At 36.9% G+C, this 19,190-nt stretch overlaps 1 protein-coding gene across 2 annotated transcripts in view; it reads right to left on the bottom strand.

The window, feature by feature from the left end:
* Dcn (decorin) overlaps positions 1-16,567 on the bottom strand; it is a 40,082-nt gene extending 23,515 nt beyond the window's left edge. The window contains exons 1-3 of one of the 2 annotated variants that reach the window (XM_021173997.2): positions 16,326-16,567; positions 12,562-12,781; positions 1,077-1,189 (exon numbers count right to left, since the gene is read on the bottom strand). In XM_021173997.2, coding sequence (XP_021029656.1) covers positions 1,077-1,189; positions 12,562-12,757 — 309 coding nt within the window. In that variant the 5' untranslated portion in view covers positions 12,758-12,781; positions 16,326-16,567. Of the gene's footprint in view, positions 1-1,076; positions 1,190-12,561; positions 12,782-13,588; positions 13,774-16,325 lie in introns of those variants that run through there. The other variant, XM_021174000.3, reaches the window with a different exon arrangement.
* Between the last annotated feature and the right edge of the window lie 2,623 nt (positions 16,568-19,190).

The raw sequence follows: 19,190 nt of genomic DNA, 5'->3' as shown, positions 1-19,190 counted from the left end.
ACTCAGAGAATGGCCCCACAGTAGAGTATAGAGGTTGAGGTTTTCATAGTACAAGGTACTTTAGATGTTGATGCCTGGCTTGCCTATATTAAATGTTCACTGGTATTTTGAAAGGTATCATACTTCTCCCATAGGAATCCAACTGAAAAATAAAAGATATATTTTGTAGAGATTCCAGTGCTCTCTGTAGTCAGACCTGTAGTCATACTTCAAAGGTTTGCCTCAGGAAGCTTGACACAATTTGACTCAGTCATGTCACATTTCCCAAGACAAGGATGTTCTTGCTTTTTTGTTTGGGGTACTTAGTACTCTATGTCTGAGGAAGCTGAACTCTGCCTCAACCCAGTGCCTTGACCACACTCTAAGAAGATTAAGTAATGTAGACGATGAAGTGAGACCTTCTAGTGTTCTGCCCCATAGCTCTCCCACCTCCTGCTACCCTCAGATTTGAGTGCCTCACAATGCCTCATTTTCCAGCTGCTTTATGAACAAGGCCTTTATGAAATGTTCTTATGAAACCCATCTGAAAGTATCTTCCCTTTCCAATGCATTCTTGAATATCATATTGAACATAAGTAGAAGAGACATAAGTTAAACACACACACACACACACATGAATAAAATGGTGGTTATTCCTTATTCTGTTGATACCAAGAGAATTTCCAAGGCCATTCACACCTCTCTTAGAGAATAAATCACAACAAAAGAAACAAAAGCATAAAATAACACTAGAATTAAGTAGTTCTGTGTTTTATTCTATAATCAAAATGCCCTCTATTTGTGACAGTACATGTATTCATTCATGGAAACACTGACAAAGATTAAAGTATAAAGATGTTTTAAGTAAATAGTGACGACACATGGATTATATGTAGAAATATTGGTGATGACGTTTTGTTAGTGGCTACTTAATATGGTGGTCTGCTTATCTGTCGTTGCCAGGAATAGAATCAGATAAGCGCACAGTTATGTACTATTTCATTACCGCAGCCTGTTTTGATCTCACTGTAGGTTTCTTTTGAAAATACCATTAGAGTCTGGTCTTAGAACAAATAATAAGATAAAATGATTCTTACATGCAAGTCCTTCAGGTTCTTGAAGGCCCCTTCTTTGATCTCTGTAATTTTGTTGTTTTGCAGGTCTAGCAAGGTTGTGTCGGGTGGAAAATCCCAGGGCACTTTGTCCAAACCTAGCAAAGGGGAAACAAGAAGGCATAACCTCTGAGAAGAAATCCCCAAAGACGGCATCATAAAACAGTGTTGTTGTTTTTTAATTTTTGATACAATATTTAATTTTGTAGGCTACTCTTCCATCTGCAATTCTTCTGCCTAACCTATTAAATACTTGGATTATAACCATCTCCAACATATAAAAAGTGTGTGTTTACAAGGTGTGATGGTTTGTATATTCTTGGGCCAGGGAGTGGCACCATTTGGAGGTGTGGCCTTGTTGGAATAGGTGTGACCTGGTTGGAGTAGGTGTGTCACTGTGGCTGTGGGCTTAAGTTCCTCACCCTAGTTGCCTGGAAATCAGTCTTCCACTAGTAGCCTTTGGATGATGTCTTAGCCATCAGCTCTGCTCTCGCCATGCCTGCCTGGATATTGCCATGCTCCCACCTTGATGATAATGGACTGAACCTCTGAACCTGTAAGCCAGCCCCAAGTAAATGTTGTTTTTTATAAGACTTGCCTTGGTCATGGTGTCTGTTCACAACAGTAAAACCCTAACCAATACACAAGGGAATTAAGGTGCCAGTTTGTCTGTAATGTATTTTCCCCCAAGATTTACATCAATTGTAGTTGAAACTGTTTGTTTCATCTTTCCCAACCAAGTCAAGAATTTTTTTTCCTTAGCTTAGTTTCCAAACTAAAAATGTTTCTTATGTATTTGTTGGTCCTCACAGTGGAATTTTTTGCTCCTCTTAGGACAAGGCTCTAATTTTTGGCTACATGTTAAGCCTTAACAAATGTTTTGTAAATATTTGCTAGAATTGTAACCTGTACTACCTATATAAATACCCTATAAATACAAGGGCTCCAACCGAAGCTTGCATCAACTTTTATAAATCTAACACTGACATGGATTTCCATGAAAACTTAAAGTCATTTGAACTTGTAAACAGGTTCCTGTCCATACATTGAAAATTGAAGCTTTTGGGAGAGTAATTCTTTTCATTTGAAATAGAGTGCCATGACTATATCAGTTTTAATTGCCATTTTATAACCAAGAGGTCTATGGTTGAATAAATTTTGGTGGCATAAGTTCTGTGAAACTAACTTTATGAAGCCTTAATTTTGGAATGTAGATTTTCGGTACATCAATATAGACATATAACAACCAAGTTATGACCTTGATGGTCAAAAATATGATTCACTACTCATTTAACCAATTATAATACATATTTTCATATTTATTTTAAGGGATGTAGGAGGTAAAATAAAAACTGGATATTTGAGTTCAGAGACACAGTGTTTACAAGTGTGTGCTGTTTCTGCAGTGGGTCTGCTGTTTGATTTCTATCAGCTACAACAAGAGGCCACAACTGCCTGCAAATCCAACTGCAATGACTCCAGTCCTTCTTTGGCTTCATGGGCACTTATATCCACACAATGCAGATTCATATAAATAGGTGTGCATATATACACCCTCTGCTTACACACATAAACACACACACACACACACACACACACTTTTTAAAAAAATTTAACAACTTGGAAATTCTACTCTCACATAGTGTGACAATCCCTCTACTTTCAGATATCATAACAAAAATTTTAAATTTTGAATAGAAACAAGTTTTCCATAACTATAAAGCTTGAAATACTAAAGAGTTCTGACTCCTTGGAAAATACTTTGTTTCATTGACTGGAGGTTGCATATGCAGTCGAAGCAAACAGACTTTACTCACTTGGGAGTATAACTCATGAAAAATACAATTCACTATAGTTTTTCATTAGAACTGCAATCACAACAGAGTATAATAACAACTATGTTGGGAAGATAGCTTTCCAGTTCTGAGCCTTTAATGAGCATGTACTCAGAAACCACATGGCTATCAAATTTCAAATCTCTTCCATTTCTTCCATGATAATTACATACACTTAAAAATCACTTATTTCTAAGAGGTCTTTGTTGTTGTTGTTGTTATTGTTGTTGGTCTTGTCCAGAGACTGCCTCTCCAATTATAGGAGTAGGAAATATTGTTCATAGCAATGACCAGTGTCTTAGTAAAGTTCAGTATCTAATGCAGGTGATACTCAACTGACATCATATGTTCTATAAACACTGAACTCATTACAGGCATGGTTCCCATAGAAATGAAAGATTGACGTGTGTTCAGCACTGGGAAGTAGACTATAGAACAGCTACCTTGTGGGAGGGTGACGGAGGGTACTCCACAACCGTAATCACAGCCATTTTCAAAAATGTCAATTTGCTAATTGCTTGCAATTAGAGGATGTAGCCTTTTGCCAAATCTGTGATAATTAGTGTGATCCAACCACAAAAAGACACGATTTCCTTTCCTTTGGAATGTAGTCCTGTTTCTCATTAGTGCTTGTTTTCTGCTTTCTGTCAGAGATTTAATTTCCTTTTATGCTTACTTTTGTATAATTATGAGATAAAACTCTAAAGGCTGTCTTAACATTTGAACAATGTCAAGATGGTGTGAAAAAAAAAAATCCCATGCACGTAAGGAAAGGACTCTGTCTCTGGAAGGCTCACCCTTTTGTTCATGTTGTCACCCTTGAACTTTATGACAGAAATTGCTTAAGCTAAGTTACATGTGTTATATCTGGAGATGGAGCATAAAAGAAAATTACCCACTGAGACTTGTGACTCTTGCAAATTAGCTCTTGGGGGTCCATTTTAGTGATAAAATTATAATGCTTACATATTTGCTCTGAAGTACTAATGGATTCATACTCATTTGGTGAACCTCATACACTGAAGTTCATCATGACTACTTTGAATTACATAATTATAGTGATTATTTCAATTAAAGTTATGTTATGCTATTCCCTTCCCAACAGTACTATAATAATTTATAAAACCTTGCTGTGAAAGCTCTTGATTGAAGCAGAAATGTAAGGCAGCGTGGTAACTTCCTTTACCTGGTGACTTTTAGGAAGGGTTTAATGGCATAAACAAAATTCTCATTAGGAATAATGAACATGACTAAAAGATAACCCTCTAGGCTTGCAACATAATATTTCATGTGTCAGGTTTATTTATATGCCCCCCGGCAAAACAAACAAACAAACATTGTTCTCACACCAGATTCCTCCCCCTAATTCTGTATATTTTATATCTGTATATTTTATATATTAATTCTGGACATTTTATATCTAGATAAAATGTCCCACTGTAAATTAGCATATTCAAAGATCTAGGTAAATTACAATGGGTAGATTACCCATAATATGAGTTCTTAGAACGTCACAAAGGGAAAGAGCCTTTAATGTCAGCTAAATGAGGTTGCTTAGCAGACTACATTCAAATAAGAAAAGTAGATAAGTTAATCTGAATACTTTTGATGTAAAAATCTCTCTATTTCTCTCTCTCTCTCTCTCTCTCTCTCTCTCTCTCTCTCTCACACACATTCTCTGCTTTTATTTATCTATCTATCTATCTATCTATCTATCTATCTATCTATCAACTATCTATCTATTTACTTTTAAATATAACTCCTTTTAAAAATGACTTGATTTGTGCTGGAAGGCCACGTTATTTTATTAAGCTTTATTTCAACTGTATTTGTAATAGATTTGTTTTCAGCCAGTGTTACATACTGAGTTCTTGTCTAAAAGAAAATGTGTCTCAGAAACAAAGGAGGAGGGTAGGGAGGTAATTTGTAATCTAAGTCAACCCTCTTTTTTTTTTATCCTGACTAAACAAGACCAGAGAAGTAAAACTGCCATAATAGATCCTAGCTAAACTAGACCAATAACCAAGATGGTATGAGTCCTCGCCATTGAAATATCGGCTTTGCTATTCATACATGTGAGCACCACCTCATCCTGAGCACCACCCCATCCTGAGCACCACCCCATCCTGAGCACCACCTCATCCTGAGCACCATCTCATCCTGAACACCCTCATTCCTAGAAATTCACTTTGGTTCATACCATGAATGTTTTGTGAGAAAACACATTCACCCATTGCTCTGACTCTATTACCCTGTAGAGCTCACTCAAGGTTCTTCCTCTACAAATACTCATCAGCCCGACAGGGCCTTGAACCCACACTTCTTAGAAACCACAAGCTGATGGCCTACATTCTCATCTTCGTAGAGTCTTTGCTTGTTCACCTGCAAATGCAGGATAAATAGAGAAGTGGTTTATGTTATTGTTTTGTTTTGCTTTCCATTCTGAAGGTTTTCTGGATGCTTCATGCACAGGTTTCTTTCTGGCACATTAGTAATAAAACATCAAGCTGCCAAATTTTTAACCCAAGCTTCATCCCTGCCTACAGGAAATGCAGGCATGGGAGAGCAGAGATTGAGGGAATGACCAATCAACTTGCCCATCTTGAGGCCCATCCCATGGGCAAGCACCAACCCCTAACACTATTATAATGATACTCTGTTATGCTTGAGGCAGGATCAAGTTGTCCTCTGAGAGGCTCCACCCAGCAGCTGACTTAGACAGATGCAGACACCCACAGTCAAACAGTGGATGGAGCTTGGGGACGTTCATGAAAGAATAGGAGGAAGGATTGCAGGCCCTCAAGGGGACAGGAACTCCACAGGAAGACCAACAAAGTCAACCATCCTGGACTCTTGGAGTTGTCAGATTTTGAACCACCAACCAAAGAACATACACATAGGACCTAGGCCTCTACACTCATATGCAGCAGATGTGCAGCTTGATCTTCATATGGGTCCTAAACAACTGGAAAGTGGCATATACCAAAAGCTTATGCCTACACATGGGATATGTTCTTCTAGCTGGGATGCCTTGTCTGGCCTCAATGAAAGAGGAAGTGCTTAGACTTGAAGTGCCAGAATCAGGGGGATACCTAGAGGCATCCCCACCTGCTCAGAGGAGAAGAGGAAGGGGATGAGGAAATATTGTGGAAGGCTTGAAAGGGAAGGAGCAGTAATTGAGATAAAGTAAAGAAAGAAAAATAAATTAAATTAAAAAATAAAGTTGCCTTGTAATCATGCACTGAAGAATTCATGAGCATGCTCTTGAAATGTTTTTCTGCTATGTTGTGTTATAAAATCTCTCTGCATCCTAGTTTTTTATATTAAGGTTTTCTTTTTCCTCCAATGTATTATGACAAAACTTTCCTCACTTTAGTCCTAAGTTTTCAATTATCAAATGAATCTCCCCATCAAATATGCCATGTCCTTTGTCTTCACCTGTGAAATTTTGCCTCTTCTTTGACTGTGACATATTTTTAAGGCATCTTTAGTCACATGTGTGGCTGAAAAAGATTGTTTGTTCTCTCTGTTTTACATGGCCCTGGGGTCTGGGTTAACAACTTTTTTCCATAGTATATACTTATCTTGGAGAAAGATAAACTATAAGCTGCTAGATGGGAAAACAAATATACATTCATGGAGAGATATTGACCAAAACCTATATACAAATTAATTTTGAATTTGATTAATAGATCTACACTTTCATTTGAAATGAGTCAAGATAATATCATAAAGTTGGGAGCTCAACTTTTTCAAAAAATGACTTGGAAGTAACATGAAGGAAAATTTGTGGAACTACAATTTAAAGAAGACTGAAGGGAATCTTAAAAACTGGAGAGTGGACCCAGTTCACTGCTTACTGCAAGAGTGTAAACATGCAAGACCCTAAATTTAGTCACTGGTGATACTACCATCTTCCTGCAACTGTGCAATATATGTACAACATGGATTGTAATAAATATTAGCTAGGAATGGAATAAACACACCAATATTTATAGAGTAATTGGTAATATACACAATAAGCTGTTGTTATTTTTAGAGTTTACTCATGAATGTTTTATTTCATTTTTATTATTTATTTTATTATATATTTATGTGTTATATGAAATTTCTGGAAATTACCTAAAAGCTATTTTGAGAGAGAGAGAGAGAGTGCACATAATAATTAATGTAGTTCAATGAACTAGTTGAAGTTCTTCAGTAAATTAAAAGTTCATCTTATTAAAAAATTTAAGAATGAATTTATTTGTATGTATGTGACTTTTTGCCTGCATGTTTGTTTTTTTTTTTTTTACCACATGTGTGACTAGTGATGATGGAGTGCCATCCAGTGAATATTGGATCTCTCTTGGATCTGGAGTTACCAATGGTGGTGAAATACCATGTGTAAGTTGAGATAGTTACATAATTCTTATTATTTTAATTTTAATAATAAATTTTTGTCTTTTTCATTATGGTCACAAACTGTAAGTTTCCCTGAAAGCATATCTCAATGATACCTTTTAGAAGATACCCTTTATGAGAAATCAGTAAATCGTATTACAAATTAATTATCTATCACAAGTAGAGCTAGTCTCAATTCCTATTATGATTTGTATCAATATAGAAAATTTAAGCTACATTTTTTTTTGCTGATGATTAAAATCTACATCTCTCTGTTTTTCTCTTCTTTACATTACAATTATTAATAAAGATTTCCCTGGAAACAAAATTTTATTTTGCAGGTATAGCAAACACAATTTTTTTAATGTAAACATCTTAACCTTGAGCTAGTTCTTCTTGTGAGTAATGTCTACTGTTGTGTACATCTTTGTTCCATGAAGTTCAGCATCTTCAGAGAGTTTACCTATAAAGGTCCATGTGTGCATAGAAAGCCTTCATTCAGTTAGCAGATGCTTCCCAACAAAATGATTATACCCAAATCTGCCCTTCACCAACTTAATTCTGCTTAATTAGGACATTAAATACAATTTTTAAAAATTCTATTTAAAAACTCCAGTTTTTTGTAACTCAATAAAATATCAGATATGTTAAGACAATTTTTAGCTTCAGAGTGACTTGAATTAAAAATTAATCAAGCTATGAATTAGAGATGATTGAGTGCCAAGTTCAAACACTTGAGACTCTCTGTTCTCATTCAAAGCACTGAGATGGAAATACCTTAGAGGTACGAATCATTTTGATGACTAAACACTAACAGTTCAAACTAAAGCGAATCCTCAATGCTTATAAAAGGAGGTGATAGATTATGGCAGCAATAAAAGGTCTTTACCTTTTATTTTGATAATAGGTCCTTACTTATCTAGGATGACCTTTGACCTCTGTCTCTGCCTTTTTCATTTCTCTCTACCTCTCTCTGGGTTTCTGTCTCTCTCCTCTCCATCTCTGTCTCTTCCTCAATCTTTCTCAGTTTCTCTCTATGTCTCTCTCTCTCTCTCTCTGTAGCCCAAATGGACCTTGAGCTTGCAACCCTCTTTCGTCAGTCTGCTGAGTACCTACGAATATTGGACTTTGCCTCCACACCTGCCTTTGTCAGCTTCATGAGCCATGTACCTACGAGACAATCATTTTCAAGGAAGATAGAACTCATGTCATTAATTGCCTTGCGGTTCAGATGCTTATCTACAAACTAGTATCCTGAATATAAACGTTACTCTTGTAAGAATGTTTATATGTATTTTAAGTCCTTGTCTAGCAATATAATATACATAGCCACTCATTAAATGAGAAAAGCCCTTTTAAAATATCAAGTTCCATACAGGAGAGGACAAAGCAAGTTTGAATTCAAGGATATTCATCCATATAGACAAAGCTCTTTTAAATTATTTTAAAGGCATTGAGATACTTTTCAAACATCAGTCATTATGTGCTTAGTTTTTAAAAAGTAAACATAAGACAATGATTGTGTGTATTTGACTTTTCAGGGCTCATATGTATTCTAGCAGTGAGATCAAACTTATTACCAAATCACACTCCTTGGTGATCCCTGGCCCCATCAACAATAACTGAGCCAAAAATCTATAAGCAAGAGAAATGATCTTCCTCCAAGATACCAAGCACACAGAACAGAATATCTGATCAAGATCAAGGTTAGACCACATTTGGAAAGGAATGAGCTACATTCATCTGCATACTTCCTGTGAGCGGTTCTTGGCTGTGAATGGTGTTCCATCGCCTATGGGTATGAAGGTACCTCTCTGATACGTACCCAGGAGTAGAACATCTGTATGGTAATGTGCTACTTTTAATATTCTGAGGACTCTCCATATCATTTTCTATGAGGGCTATTTTTATTTTAATTCTTGCCCACAGAGTCCAAGGACTCCCTTTTTTAGACATCCTTCTAAGAATTGGCTACTTTAGTATTCCTGATAAAGTCATTTTTACTGCTGTCCAGTGATATAGTTTCGATAAGCATTTCCCCAATGATGAATGACCTTTGATGTATTTTATTTCATGTGTTAATGGGTCAGTTCTGAGAAATGTGTATTTAGGTCTATTTTTCATTTTGAAAAAATAACTGTTACCATTGATGAATGCCTGTCAAAGAAGGGAGCTTTCAAACATTATCATTTATTTTATGACCTAAAACAAGGAATCTGGCAAGGGATCAAAAAGTTTGCTCTCAGTTATGGTCTCTTATGCATTTGTAACCAAATATTAACAGGATCAAAGGTCATGGAAGTCTAGTCTGGACTGGATCCCCAAAGATTTATTCTTATGAATAGCATTCTGTGCTGCTAAGCTGGAGTTATCTGGAGTACCCAAGATTGCCTTTCTTGGTATAGTCTCAGTCTCTCTCTCTCTCTCTCTCTCTCTCTCTCTCTCTCTCATGTATATATATATATATATATATATATATAGTTAATTTTTTTGTTAGTGGATATTTGGCGTTCATTATTTCTTCTGAAAAAAAATGAAAAAACTCATAGTTGTATAGTCAAAAAAATGTTCTCCCATTGTCTCTCATATCTATTGTTCCATTTTCTGGATGAAAGTTTTGTAATTTAATACAACACTGTGTTCTAGTATGTGTTAACTGATGAATGGTTAGAGAAATTGTGATATATATATATATATGTATATATATATATATATATATATATATATATATACACACACACACAAGAGACCATTGTTCATTAAAACTGTTAAATCCTGTCTTTTGCAACATGAGAGAGCTATGTTAAGTGAATCAATCAAGAAATAGAAAGACAGGTACTGTATGATCTCACTCCTCTGTGGAATATATACAAACTGATCTTACAGAAGTTGAGCACAGAATGGTGCTAACCAGGGGGTAGGTGGAAAGGGTTAATGAGGAAAGTCTGATAACCCAAGGCTACTAAGTTCAGTTAGAGAATGTTGTTCTGAGGTGTATTACACAACCAGGCAACTCTAGATTAGTCCAGTGTAGCAAATGTTTCAGAAAGCTAGAGGAAAGGCTTTGGAAAGATTATCCTCATGGGTAAGTGCTAAATGTCTGAGATGATAGGTATGTCTAACAGATTAAAGCATAACTCGATGTATATGTATCAAAATATTTCATGTTCCATATAATATATGCAATTTATATAAAATTACATATCCGTTAATAGAAAATATAAAAGGAATGAATTGTCCTTTCCTTTTGGTAACAACTGGACTCCTTAATTTGATAAAGACTACATTTGCTGATCAGTTTTCCAAAATAGTTCTTCATCTGATAAAGATAGAATGGAACTATGGGTCTCACACTGACTTCTGGTTTAAATCTCAAACTACATTTTAACAAAACATGCAGAAGTACTTGGCAAATTCATGTGTACTTTCTCAGCCCTCTGTGTTCTAGATAACCAGGAAATGATGCTACACTGGAGATAACTGGAGCCAAACATCCCGGGAATCTTCCAGAAGCTTTCACATCTCCTTATAAACAAATGGCTGAGCTCCAGCTTCTCATTTTTCATTTACTCTCATTAAAAAGATGTTGAAGAATCAATGTGGTTTAACACTGGCACAAATAACCCTTAGAGCAGTGGCTCTCAACCTCTGGGCTCCAACTCCTTTAACAACCTTCTATCTCTAGAAGTATTTACATTGCAATTCATAAGAGTAGCAAAATTACAGTTATAAATTGGCAACAAGAAATCATTTTATCACTGTGGGGTCACCACCACAACATGAGGAACTATATTAAAGGGTCACAGCATTTGGAAGGTTGAGAACCTCAGCCCTAGAGGAAAACACACAGTCAAGCATTTAAATACAAAATTACTTATATTAAATACTATATAGTCAATATTGACAAAAGTTTGAACATTGCATCTGTTTTGTCTCATTAAAACCTCTGAAAATATTAGTTCTAAGGAAACAGATAATAATATATATTCCTACATCTGGAGTGCCACTGATCCATCACAGGGAAGAACACACTTACCAGATCACTGAGCAACCAGAGAAACTGCCTCTAGCCTCCTGAAAGCCTCCATGTATACCCTCACTGAAGTTTTAAAGTGTCAACGTTGAAAACTGAGATAAGTGTTTCTTGGTTGTTGATGCTGAACAGTTTACTTCTATGTTTGTCTGTGCTCCTCTGTATAGCATATTTCCCTGGTTAATATTACTGACCATTTATCTGCAAAATATGCCTAGCATATTGCCCTGAATAACTGCGGGGCTTCTCTGTGAAGCACCTTCTTATGCTGTGGTATTTCTTCTATAAGCAAGACACACAGCAAAAACACTAGTCCTGTGATCATGTTTTCCTTTGCTATAAGAAAATGGACAAGTAAAGAGAAAGAAGGGAAAGCAGCTGCCATGGGAAGCCAATGCATTAACCTTTGGCTCAACTGCTGGGCCTCCAAACTTTCTGAAGATTTATCTTCTAATCATGTGGCTTTTGGAATTCCAGGCCAATTTTTACTTTCAAACAGATAAGCCAGCTCTCTTTAGTGTATTGGGATGAAGTTTCAGAACATGAGATTATATCAGATATTTACATTGTGCTTTAGTTATAAATATTTCTTTTGAATAGTTCTAAATACCATAATCGGCTGCCAAAGCTACATGGGAATCCAGACCAGAGAATGCAGGGAATACTTGTGCATCTTGAAGATAATTTTCTGTTGCACAATCCAACTCATTTTGCTTCTGATAACTATGTATTTTACAAGTTAGCAATGTTTAATCTCTGTTGCCTGGAACCTGTAAAGAGTAAAGGGACTTTCCAAGTTTTCATAGTATCTAACATTTTAGGAAACCAAATCAATAATTTAGAAAAAGCAACGAAAATGAAAATGGGAAAGAATAAACATCCCCCTTGGAAACACAATATAGATGATGTATTGGTAGACATTTTACTCTGCAAAAAGGGGATCTATTCAAGTCATTAAGATATTTTTTTTTAAGTGATTCACTACAAACCTTTGTAGACCTGATTGAAAAGGGTGAGAGGTGGGGCCGTGTAGTATGGAAAGCCTAAAATGTCCTAGCCTCAAAGTTAATTCTTTTTCTCCTTGACTATTTGCCCTACTCCTCTTTAGGGGGTATGTCTCTTACTTCTGGAATTGCAGAGATGAGACCTCAAAGAGCCAAGCACTCAAGAGAATTCAGTTCCATGAAGAAGAGGCATACGTTTGGCCAGACACACTTACCCAGATCAGAACACTGCACCACTCGAAGATGACACTGGCATCGGTAGGGGCACATAGATATCAGGGGATTGTCAGGGTCATAAGGGATTATGCCAGAAGCCTCATCTTCTAGCATGAAGTCAAATAAGCCTCTCTGTTCAAATGGTCCAGCCCAAGAGACTTGTGCCAGAAGGAAGAAGATGAGAGTCGCCTTCATGATTAGCTCATGTATTTTCACGACCTGGGGACCAGGGAAACAAAGAGAAGGGTTTCTGAGAAAGGATGCCACTTAGTTTATGTGTGATTTGATACATAATATCTCATAGCAGAGTGAGAGTACAGAGGAAAAGTATAGAAAATAACATTTGTCATGAAGAAGTCAAGCATTCACCAAAAGGTCTTTTAAAAGAGGTAAAGGTGATTACAGACATAAGTAAACCATTTCCTTGCCAGTAGCAATTCAAACAGTATCAAATAGTGTGTCTCATCTTGGGGTATGGATTAAGATGATATGCCAGATCACTGGCCGGGTGTCCTTGAATAAGAAATCATTGTTGTATTACCATGCTGGCTCAGTGCTGTCATATGACAGTCAAATAAAACTGTGCCTTTGTACTAAGAAATCTCCAACTTCTTCCAGAGACACCTCCTTAAGCCCTATTCATCTCCAAGTCCTCCTGTGTTTCCTTTGGTCTCATCCACCACCCCATAAAATTATTATAAAAGACTCCAACTTGTTCCTGCTCTAAATATTTCTATTATTTCAAATCATCTTCCACCATGTTGCTGCCCAAGCCATCTTATAAAATTTAAGGCTCTGCTGTACAGATCTACTGACACAATTTGTTAACCTCTTCTGACCTGTCAATGATAACCATGGTTCCTGAGTTGGATGAGAAGCCAGACATTATTTGGTATCAATTGGTACTTAAAGATACAATTCTCTGCATTTTCTCTCTCCCACTTCAGCCCAGACATTTTCTTCATTTCTCCATTTTCTTTACTTCAACCCCAACACTTAGACAGCTTTGCCATTTTGATTACCTACCTTCTGAAGAAGTTTAAAGGTTACGTGAGATTCTGGGTCTCCCGCCCCTGTCTCTCCTCACTTCTCCTCTGAGCAGGGTGCTGCTCCTTACCGCTACTGTGATCTGAAGCACGATATTCTGACCTCTTTTAATGAACTTATCACATGTTATAATGGGCTTTTTGTCTTTACCCTGCCCCAACATTAGTGGATGTTCTCCCTTAGGGCGTGCCTTATTATCCCTTGTTCTTCACCCATGCCTTGCACAATATTTTGAACACAAGTGACTCAGCTACCATCAGTTTATTAATAACACAGTGCGTTCTGCTGGCTCCAAGAAACTAAACAACTCTGATGTCTTAAAGCCCAAATTGTATATTCATAGCAAATTTCTAGTTATTTGGATATTAATTAAAGATAACTCAAAATGAACAATCCAAAGAGAGATCAAGCCACCTATTTTTGAATGGACATGGCTTAAGATCCCTCTTCAGCTCTTAGAAGTAATCCTCAACCATTGAAGGCATCACTTTCAGACTCATGATCTCAAGAAAAGCTGCATCTTTGCAAATATGTTGGATTTACTCACTACTATGTTTCCATATAACATACAACAGAATGTATAGCCTTGAAGCTCTTTCCAAATACACTAGGAAATACACATATACTTTGCAAGTTAAAAAAAAACAAACTCCACATTCATTTTTAATTTACATTTAATACTGCAGTATGTCTAAAACAGAACACTCCACACAGAATTGTGATTTCTCAATTGAAAAAAAAAATCATAAAGATTGTGATTCAACCAACTTCCCCAAGTTCAAGGACAAGTGTCCTCTAGTAACCCAATCCCACTCAGCTACTCTTAAAGGGAGGTTATTGTTTAGGGATGTTCATTTGGATTGCAGTAAAGGAGAAGACTGCTTCACATTAAAATACAATGTTTATGGTTTACCACAAGTTTGCTGGCCTTGCATATTTAATGCCTTGTAATTTTAGAAGAAGGAAAGAAATGAAACAAAGTAATCTCAGATTTAATAAGAATAAGGAGCGTTTCTGGAGATGTCTCTTTGTCATCTACCCTCCAAAGCAGACATGCCTGGTGACTTCCCTATCAACCCTAAAAAGGAAATGTTGAACCCAGGCTTTGAGGAACACCATCTTTATTTATATGTGTTTACCTTGTTAAAATAGGACAAATTCTCTGCTCAATCTTCCTTTAGACTAAAGCCTGATATAGCCAGACTGCATACCATTTCAGTAACTTCCTCTCTCTCTCTCTCTCTCTCTCTCTCTCCTGTTTATGTGTGTATATGTGTAAGTGTGCATGCATATATGCATGTTTTTGAACTCTGTTACCCTAAAAAAACATGCTTATAAATTTTGTTCCAGTTCTCCTATGAAATTTCTTTTAAAATATTTTTTTTATACTACTCAAAGATCCAGCCTGTTTAGAGCAATTAACTTAAGAGAAATCTTAAGAGTCACTGGTCCTCAACATTTCTTCAGTGTTTTTTATTTTTTCCCTTTTGTGATAAATGGCAACTAGAATAACAAAAAGCAATTTAAAATCAAACAGATTGTGACTGAAGCAACACTATATCTTGTAGAAACTGTTCCTCTCAAATATTTGTAAAGCCATTCTTCCACTAAAAAGAGTTGTTTTAGTTCAGAAATGTCTCACCAAAAGTAATTTGTCTGGCCCCAAAACAATCTTTCTTTATTTACTTAGCTATTTCATCCAGGTTAACTTTTGTATAAACATGCTTATATCATTGTTAGGTGTTTCAGAGTTAAAACTTAACATGTATGTATGAAGCAAATCTGTAAATCCCTCACTATAAGGTGAATTTAAAACTTCAGTAACAATAGGAATAATTAAAATACAAGCAATAAAAATACATTTGTCTATAAACAAGAGCAACAATAAAACCCATGTTTCTTTTGGAGAGGTCTGCTAAAATAAACAGCTTCAGGAAAAAAAAGCCACAGGCACAGAGATCACTGGGGTCACACACTGGGGCACACATAACCAGTGGTCCTCTGCTTACTCTGCTTTAAGTTAAAATGAGAATCAACCCCCACCCTCACCTCATAGTGAATGCACCTCATAAAGAAAGGTTAATTTGCATTGAAAATATTGACAGAAACATTTATAGCCAAAGAGGTCTGCAGCTGTATTATCTCAGATCTTTAACATAATAAATATTTCCTGTGTTCCTTTTCACCTTTCTGGTAATAATTCCTATTCATTTCTGATGTTGCAGAAGTAGGCATTATATTTCTACAGCCAGAGACTTGTCTTGCTGGTGTTTTAAAGATTGTGAAGTATGCAAGAACACAGCACGAGAAGAAACCCTTAAATACCTAATTTAGGCACAAGCAATATGCTAGTTACGAATGCTTTTCTGCTGACAGTTTATAAAGAGCAAGCATTTCATCAGTACAAACGCAAAACTATCAATATAGACAAGTCATGGTGTTAGGTTACAAGTTTTTAATAAGCATATTTGCAAGAACAGAAGCAAGAGCACAAAACCAATGCATTCAAACAGTTTTGCCTTTTTTTTTTTCGTTTGTTTTATCGAGTACTTCTGTTTTCGAGCAATTCATTTCTAACGTTGTCTAAAGATTACTAAAAGTTTAGCACAACTTCCTTCTCGTTCCTTTTTCTCACCAGATATGTTCTTCTGCCCTCCACTTGACAGAAGCTTTATTAGCCTGTAGCAGAGTTCAGGACAATTATTGAAAGCCATACCTTTTAATCCGGGTATTTGCCACAGGAGCCCTCAAAGCTGCGATGTAATTAACACTAACTATGCAGCCCAGGCAAAAGGGTTTGCAGGTGTGGAAAGAAGGAGGAGGGGGTGGTGCTGCCCTGTGACTGTCACTGGGTTGAAAACCTCCTGCTTCTACTCCATAGCACAGTTAAGAACTAAGGTTTCACTGCGTGAGCGCATCCAGCTGACACCCACATTAGATCATATGGTAATGATACGTCTCTTGTATTGTAGCCAGAAACTTTATCGGCCCCTTCTCCCTCCCCCTCCACATTTGCTTTATCCCTTTGCATCCGCCCAGCATTCCAAACTGCTTTTGTAGTCTAGTGGAGCAACTTGATTTGAAATTTGTCTTTTTTTTTCTAAAAGATTGTAACTGAAGAGTTTGTCTCCCCACCCCCCAACCCCATTCCAGTCTCCACCCTTTCCAGTCTTGTTTGTCAGTAGTATTTATTATCCTTCTGAAATGACTTTTTTTCCCCTTGCTTTGGAGATGTGTGGGTCTGGAAAATGGAATGACATTAATCCTATGGCTTTTTAAAATGTGGTCTGCAGAGAAGACTAATTAGACTTCCATAGAATTACTCGTGGGCTCTGAAGTTCAAGTTCTCTGGAGTTCTCTGTGCATTTTGAATGCATTTCTATGGTGTTCTGGGACCAAGCCAGAATTGAATCTGGAAAATATGTTGTTTATTATTTTCATTACCCACAGCTTCAAAAACTTCCTTACTGTCTAATTCTTTGTTGTTGTTGAATAAAACACATAAAAACCAGACATTGATTACAATAAGATTTAGTTTGTAAGTAAAGAAAAATAATAATAATTTTTATAGATGGGTCCCTTATGTAATAAGGACTTTCTGTGGCTCTTTTTAAATTTCAGTAAATAGGGGGAAAAAAAGGAGAAGAAAGTACAAATTGAGTAACATGTTTATTCAGGCAGTGAGGAAAGTTTTTGGAGATTTTATAATTCCATCTCTGGATGCTGTGGGTTGTTCTGTTTGCCTTCCCAGGTTCTGACTCGCATTTTTCTGCTCAGGCCTCCAGGCTCTGATCAGGTGGGGACTTGAAACCGCTATCTATGAAAAAGGGGGAGATTCCCCTATCCTTCCTTTACCCACCTAAGTGCGTGCTTTGACAGGAAATATTTTTTAGCTTTATGAAGCTGGAAGGAATTAAATTCTTGAGAGGGAATCTGAGGGAGGGGGAGGATGCAGCTAAACTTATTTTGACTTCTTTCCCAAGTCTAACTGCCTGACTTTTAACTCCTGACACCGCACACCCCATTCTTGCAGAGTCGCAGCATGCTGGGTGATCCTGGTGGTTTAGAAGGAGGTGAGTCCAAGTGTTCGTTGACATTGGTGTAAGGAACATGCCCTTTCTTCTGGCACTAATTGACTTTCTCCTCTGAATGTTGCTTGTATTTATAAGTTTCTTCTGACATGCGATAACTCCTTGCTCATTGTCTCACTCCCAGAAAACACACATAGTCCCTCTTAATCGATGATTTGTTTCTTAGCAACACTGAACTTCACTCTAGTGAATCAGGACAAATTGTGGCAGCAGTCATTGCCTAATGTAGAATAAGACAGGCGATGAAAGCAAAGACATAGGAAAGAAAAGTAGAATAAAGTTGGCAAGAGGAAACAAAAGAGGCAAATAAATTAGTTTGAATTTTTACTGGTGGGGCTGTTAGGTTTAAGGTTCATATCTGGGTTCTTCCCTTTGATGACAGGTTTAGGAATTAAAGCAACTCCCCTAACCTCCCCAAGTTTCAGTTTCTGCACCTGTGGAATACATAGAAAATATAACTCAGTGGTTAGCCTTAGATGGAGCTTGAAAGCAGACAATGTCTAGAACAAATTTATTTCAACTTACTTTCAGTATAAGTGCTCCATAACTATTACTTTCCATTATTTTCTGGTGTGTTATGTAGTTTACTATCGAACTAGCCAAGGAGAAGAGTTGCTCCTCCGGTTTTGAAAATATAAAAATTGAGGACCAGTGACCTCTCCCTGCCCATGCAGCTAAGTAAGAACCAAAGCAAAGGGCAGCTCCCTGAGATCCAAATTCTGAATCCAGGTTACATAGCTGTGCTTCATCATAAGGAGAATGAGCACAAACACAGGAAGAGTTACCGTTGAATCTCTAAGATACGATGCCTTCTCGTTTCCAAAACTGCACTCAATTTCAATACTGGGACCCGAGAGACAGCTTAGAAGACAAAGGTACTTACAGCTCCTAGCCTGTCAATCAGCGTTGAATCTCTGGAAGCCAGGTAAAGGAGGAAGTAAAGAGTCAATGCCCCAACCACATATTACACACACTCACACATATCACACATGTGCATGTGCGCGCGCACGTGCGCGCACACACACACACACACACACACATACACACACACATACACAGACACTTTAATCATCATTATAACCACCCAATTTTTAAAAAGTTTTAATAGAGACAAATGCTTTCCCTGTGTAATGCTTTTTTAAATTTAATGACAACTTTTAAGTTTCTTCACATTTATCAAACATCTTATTTATGAACAGCTTTTATATAAGTGTTATATCAAGTATATGGTTCTTTCTTTTTCATATTTTTTTAGGTGCAAAAACATAGAACATCATACAGTCATATACAGTTAAGTAAAAGCAAAGTCAGGACACCATCCATGGGTCTCATGTGTCTGTGCTGTAACATAAAGAGTGATTCAGGGGGGCTGGAGAGATCTCAGTGGTTAAGAGCACTGGCTGCTCTTCCAGAAGTCCTGAGTTCAATTCCCAGCAACTAAATGGTGGCTCACAACCATCTGTAATGGGATCTGATGCCCTCTTCAGATG

The sequence above is a fragment of the Mus caroli genome, unplaced genomic scaffold (assembly GCF_978045245.1).
Source record: "Mus caroli unplaced genomic scaffold, Mus_caroli_1 scaffold_9, whole genome shotgun sequence".
Taxonomy (NCBI): Eukaryota; Metazoa; Chordata; class Mammalia; order Rodentia; family Muridae; genus Mus; species Mus caroli.
Note: the sequence above shows the minus strand (reverse complement) of the source record. Positions and strands in the feature narration are given on the sequence as shown.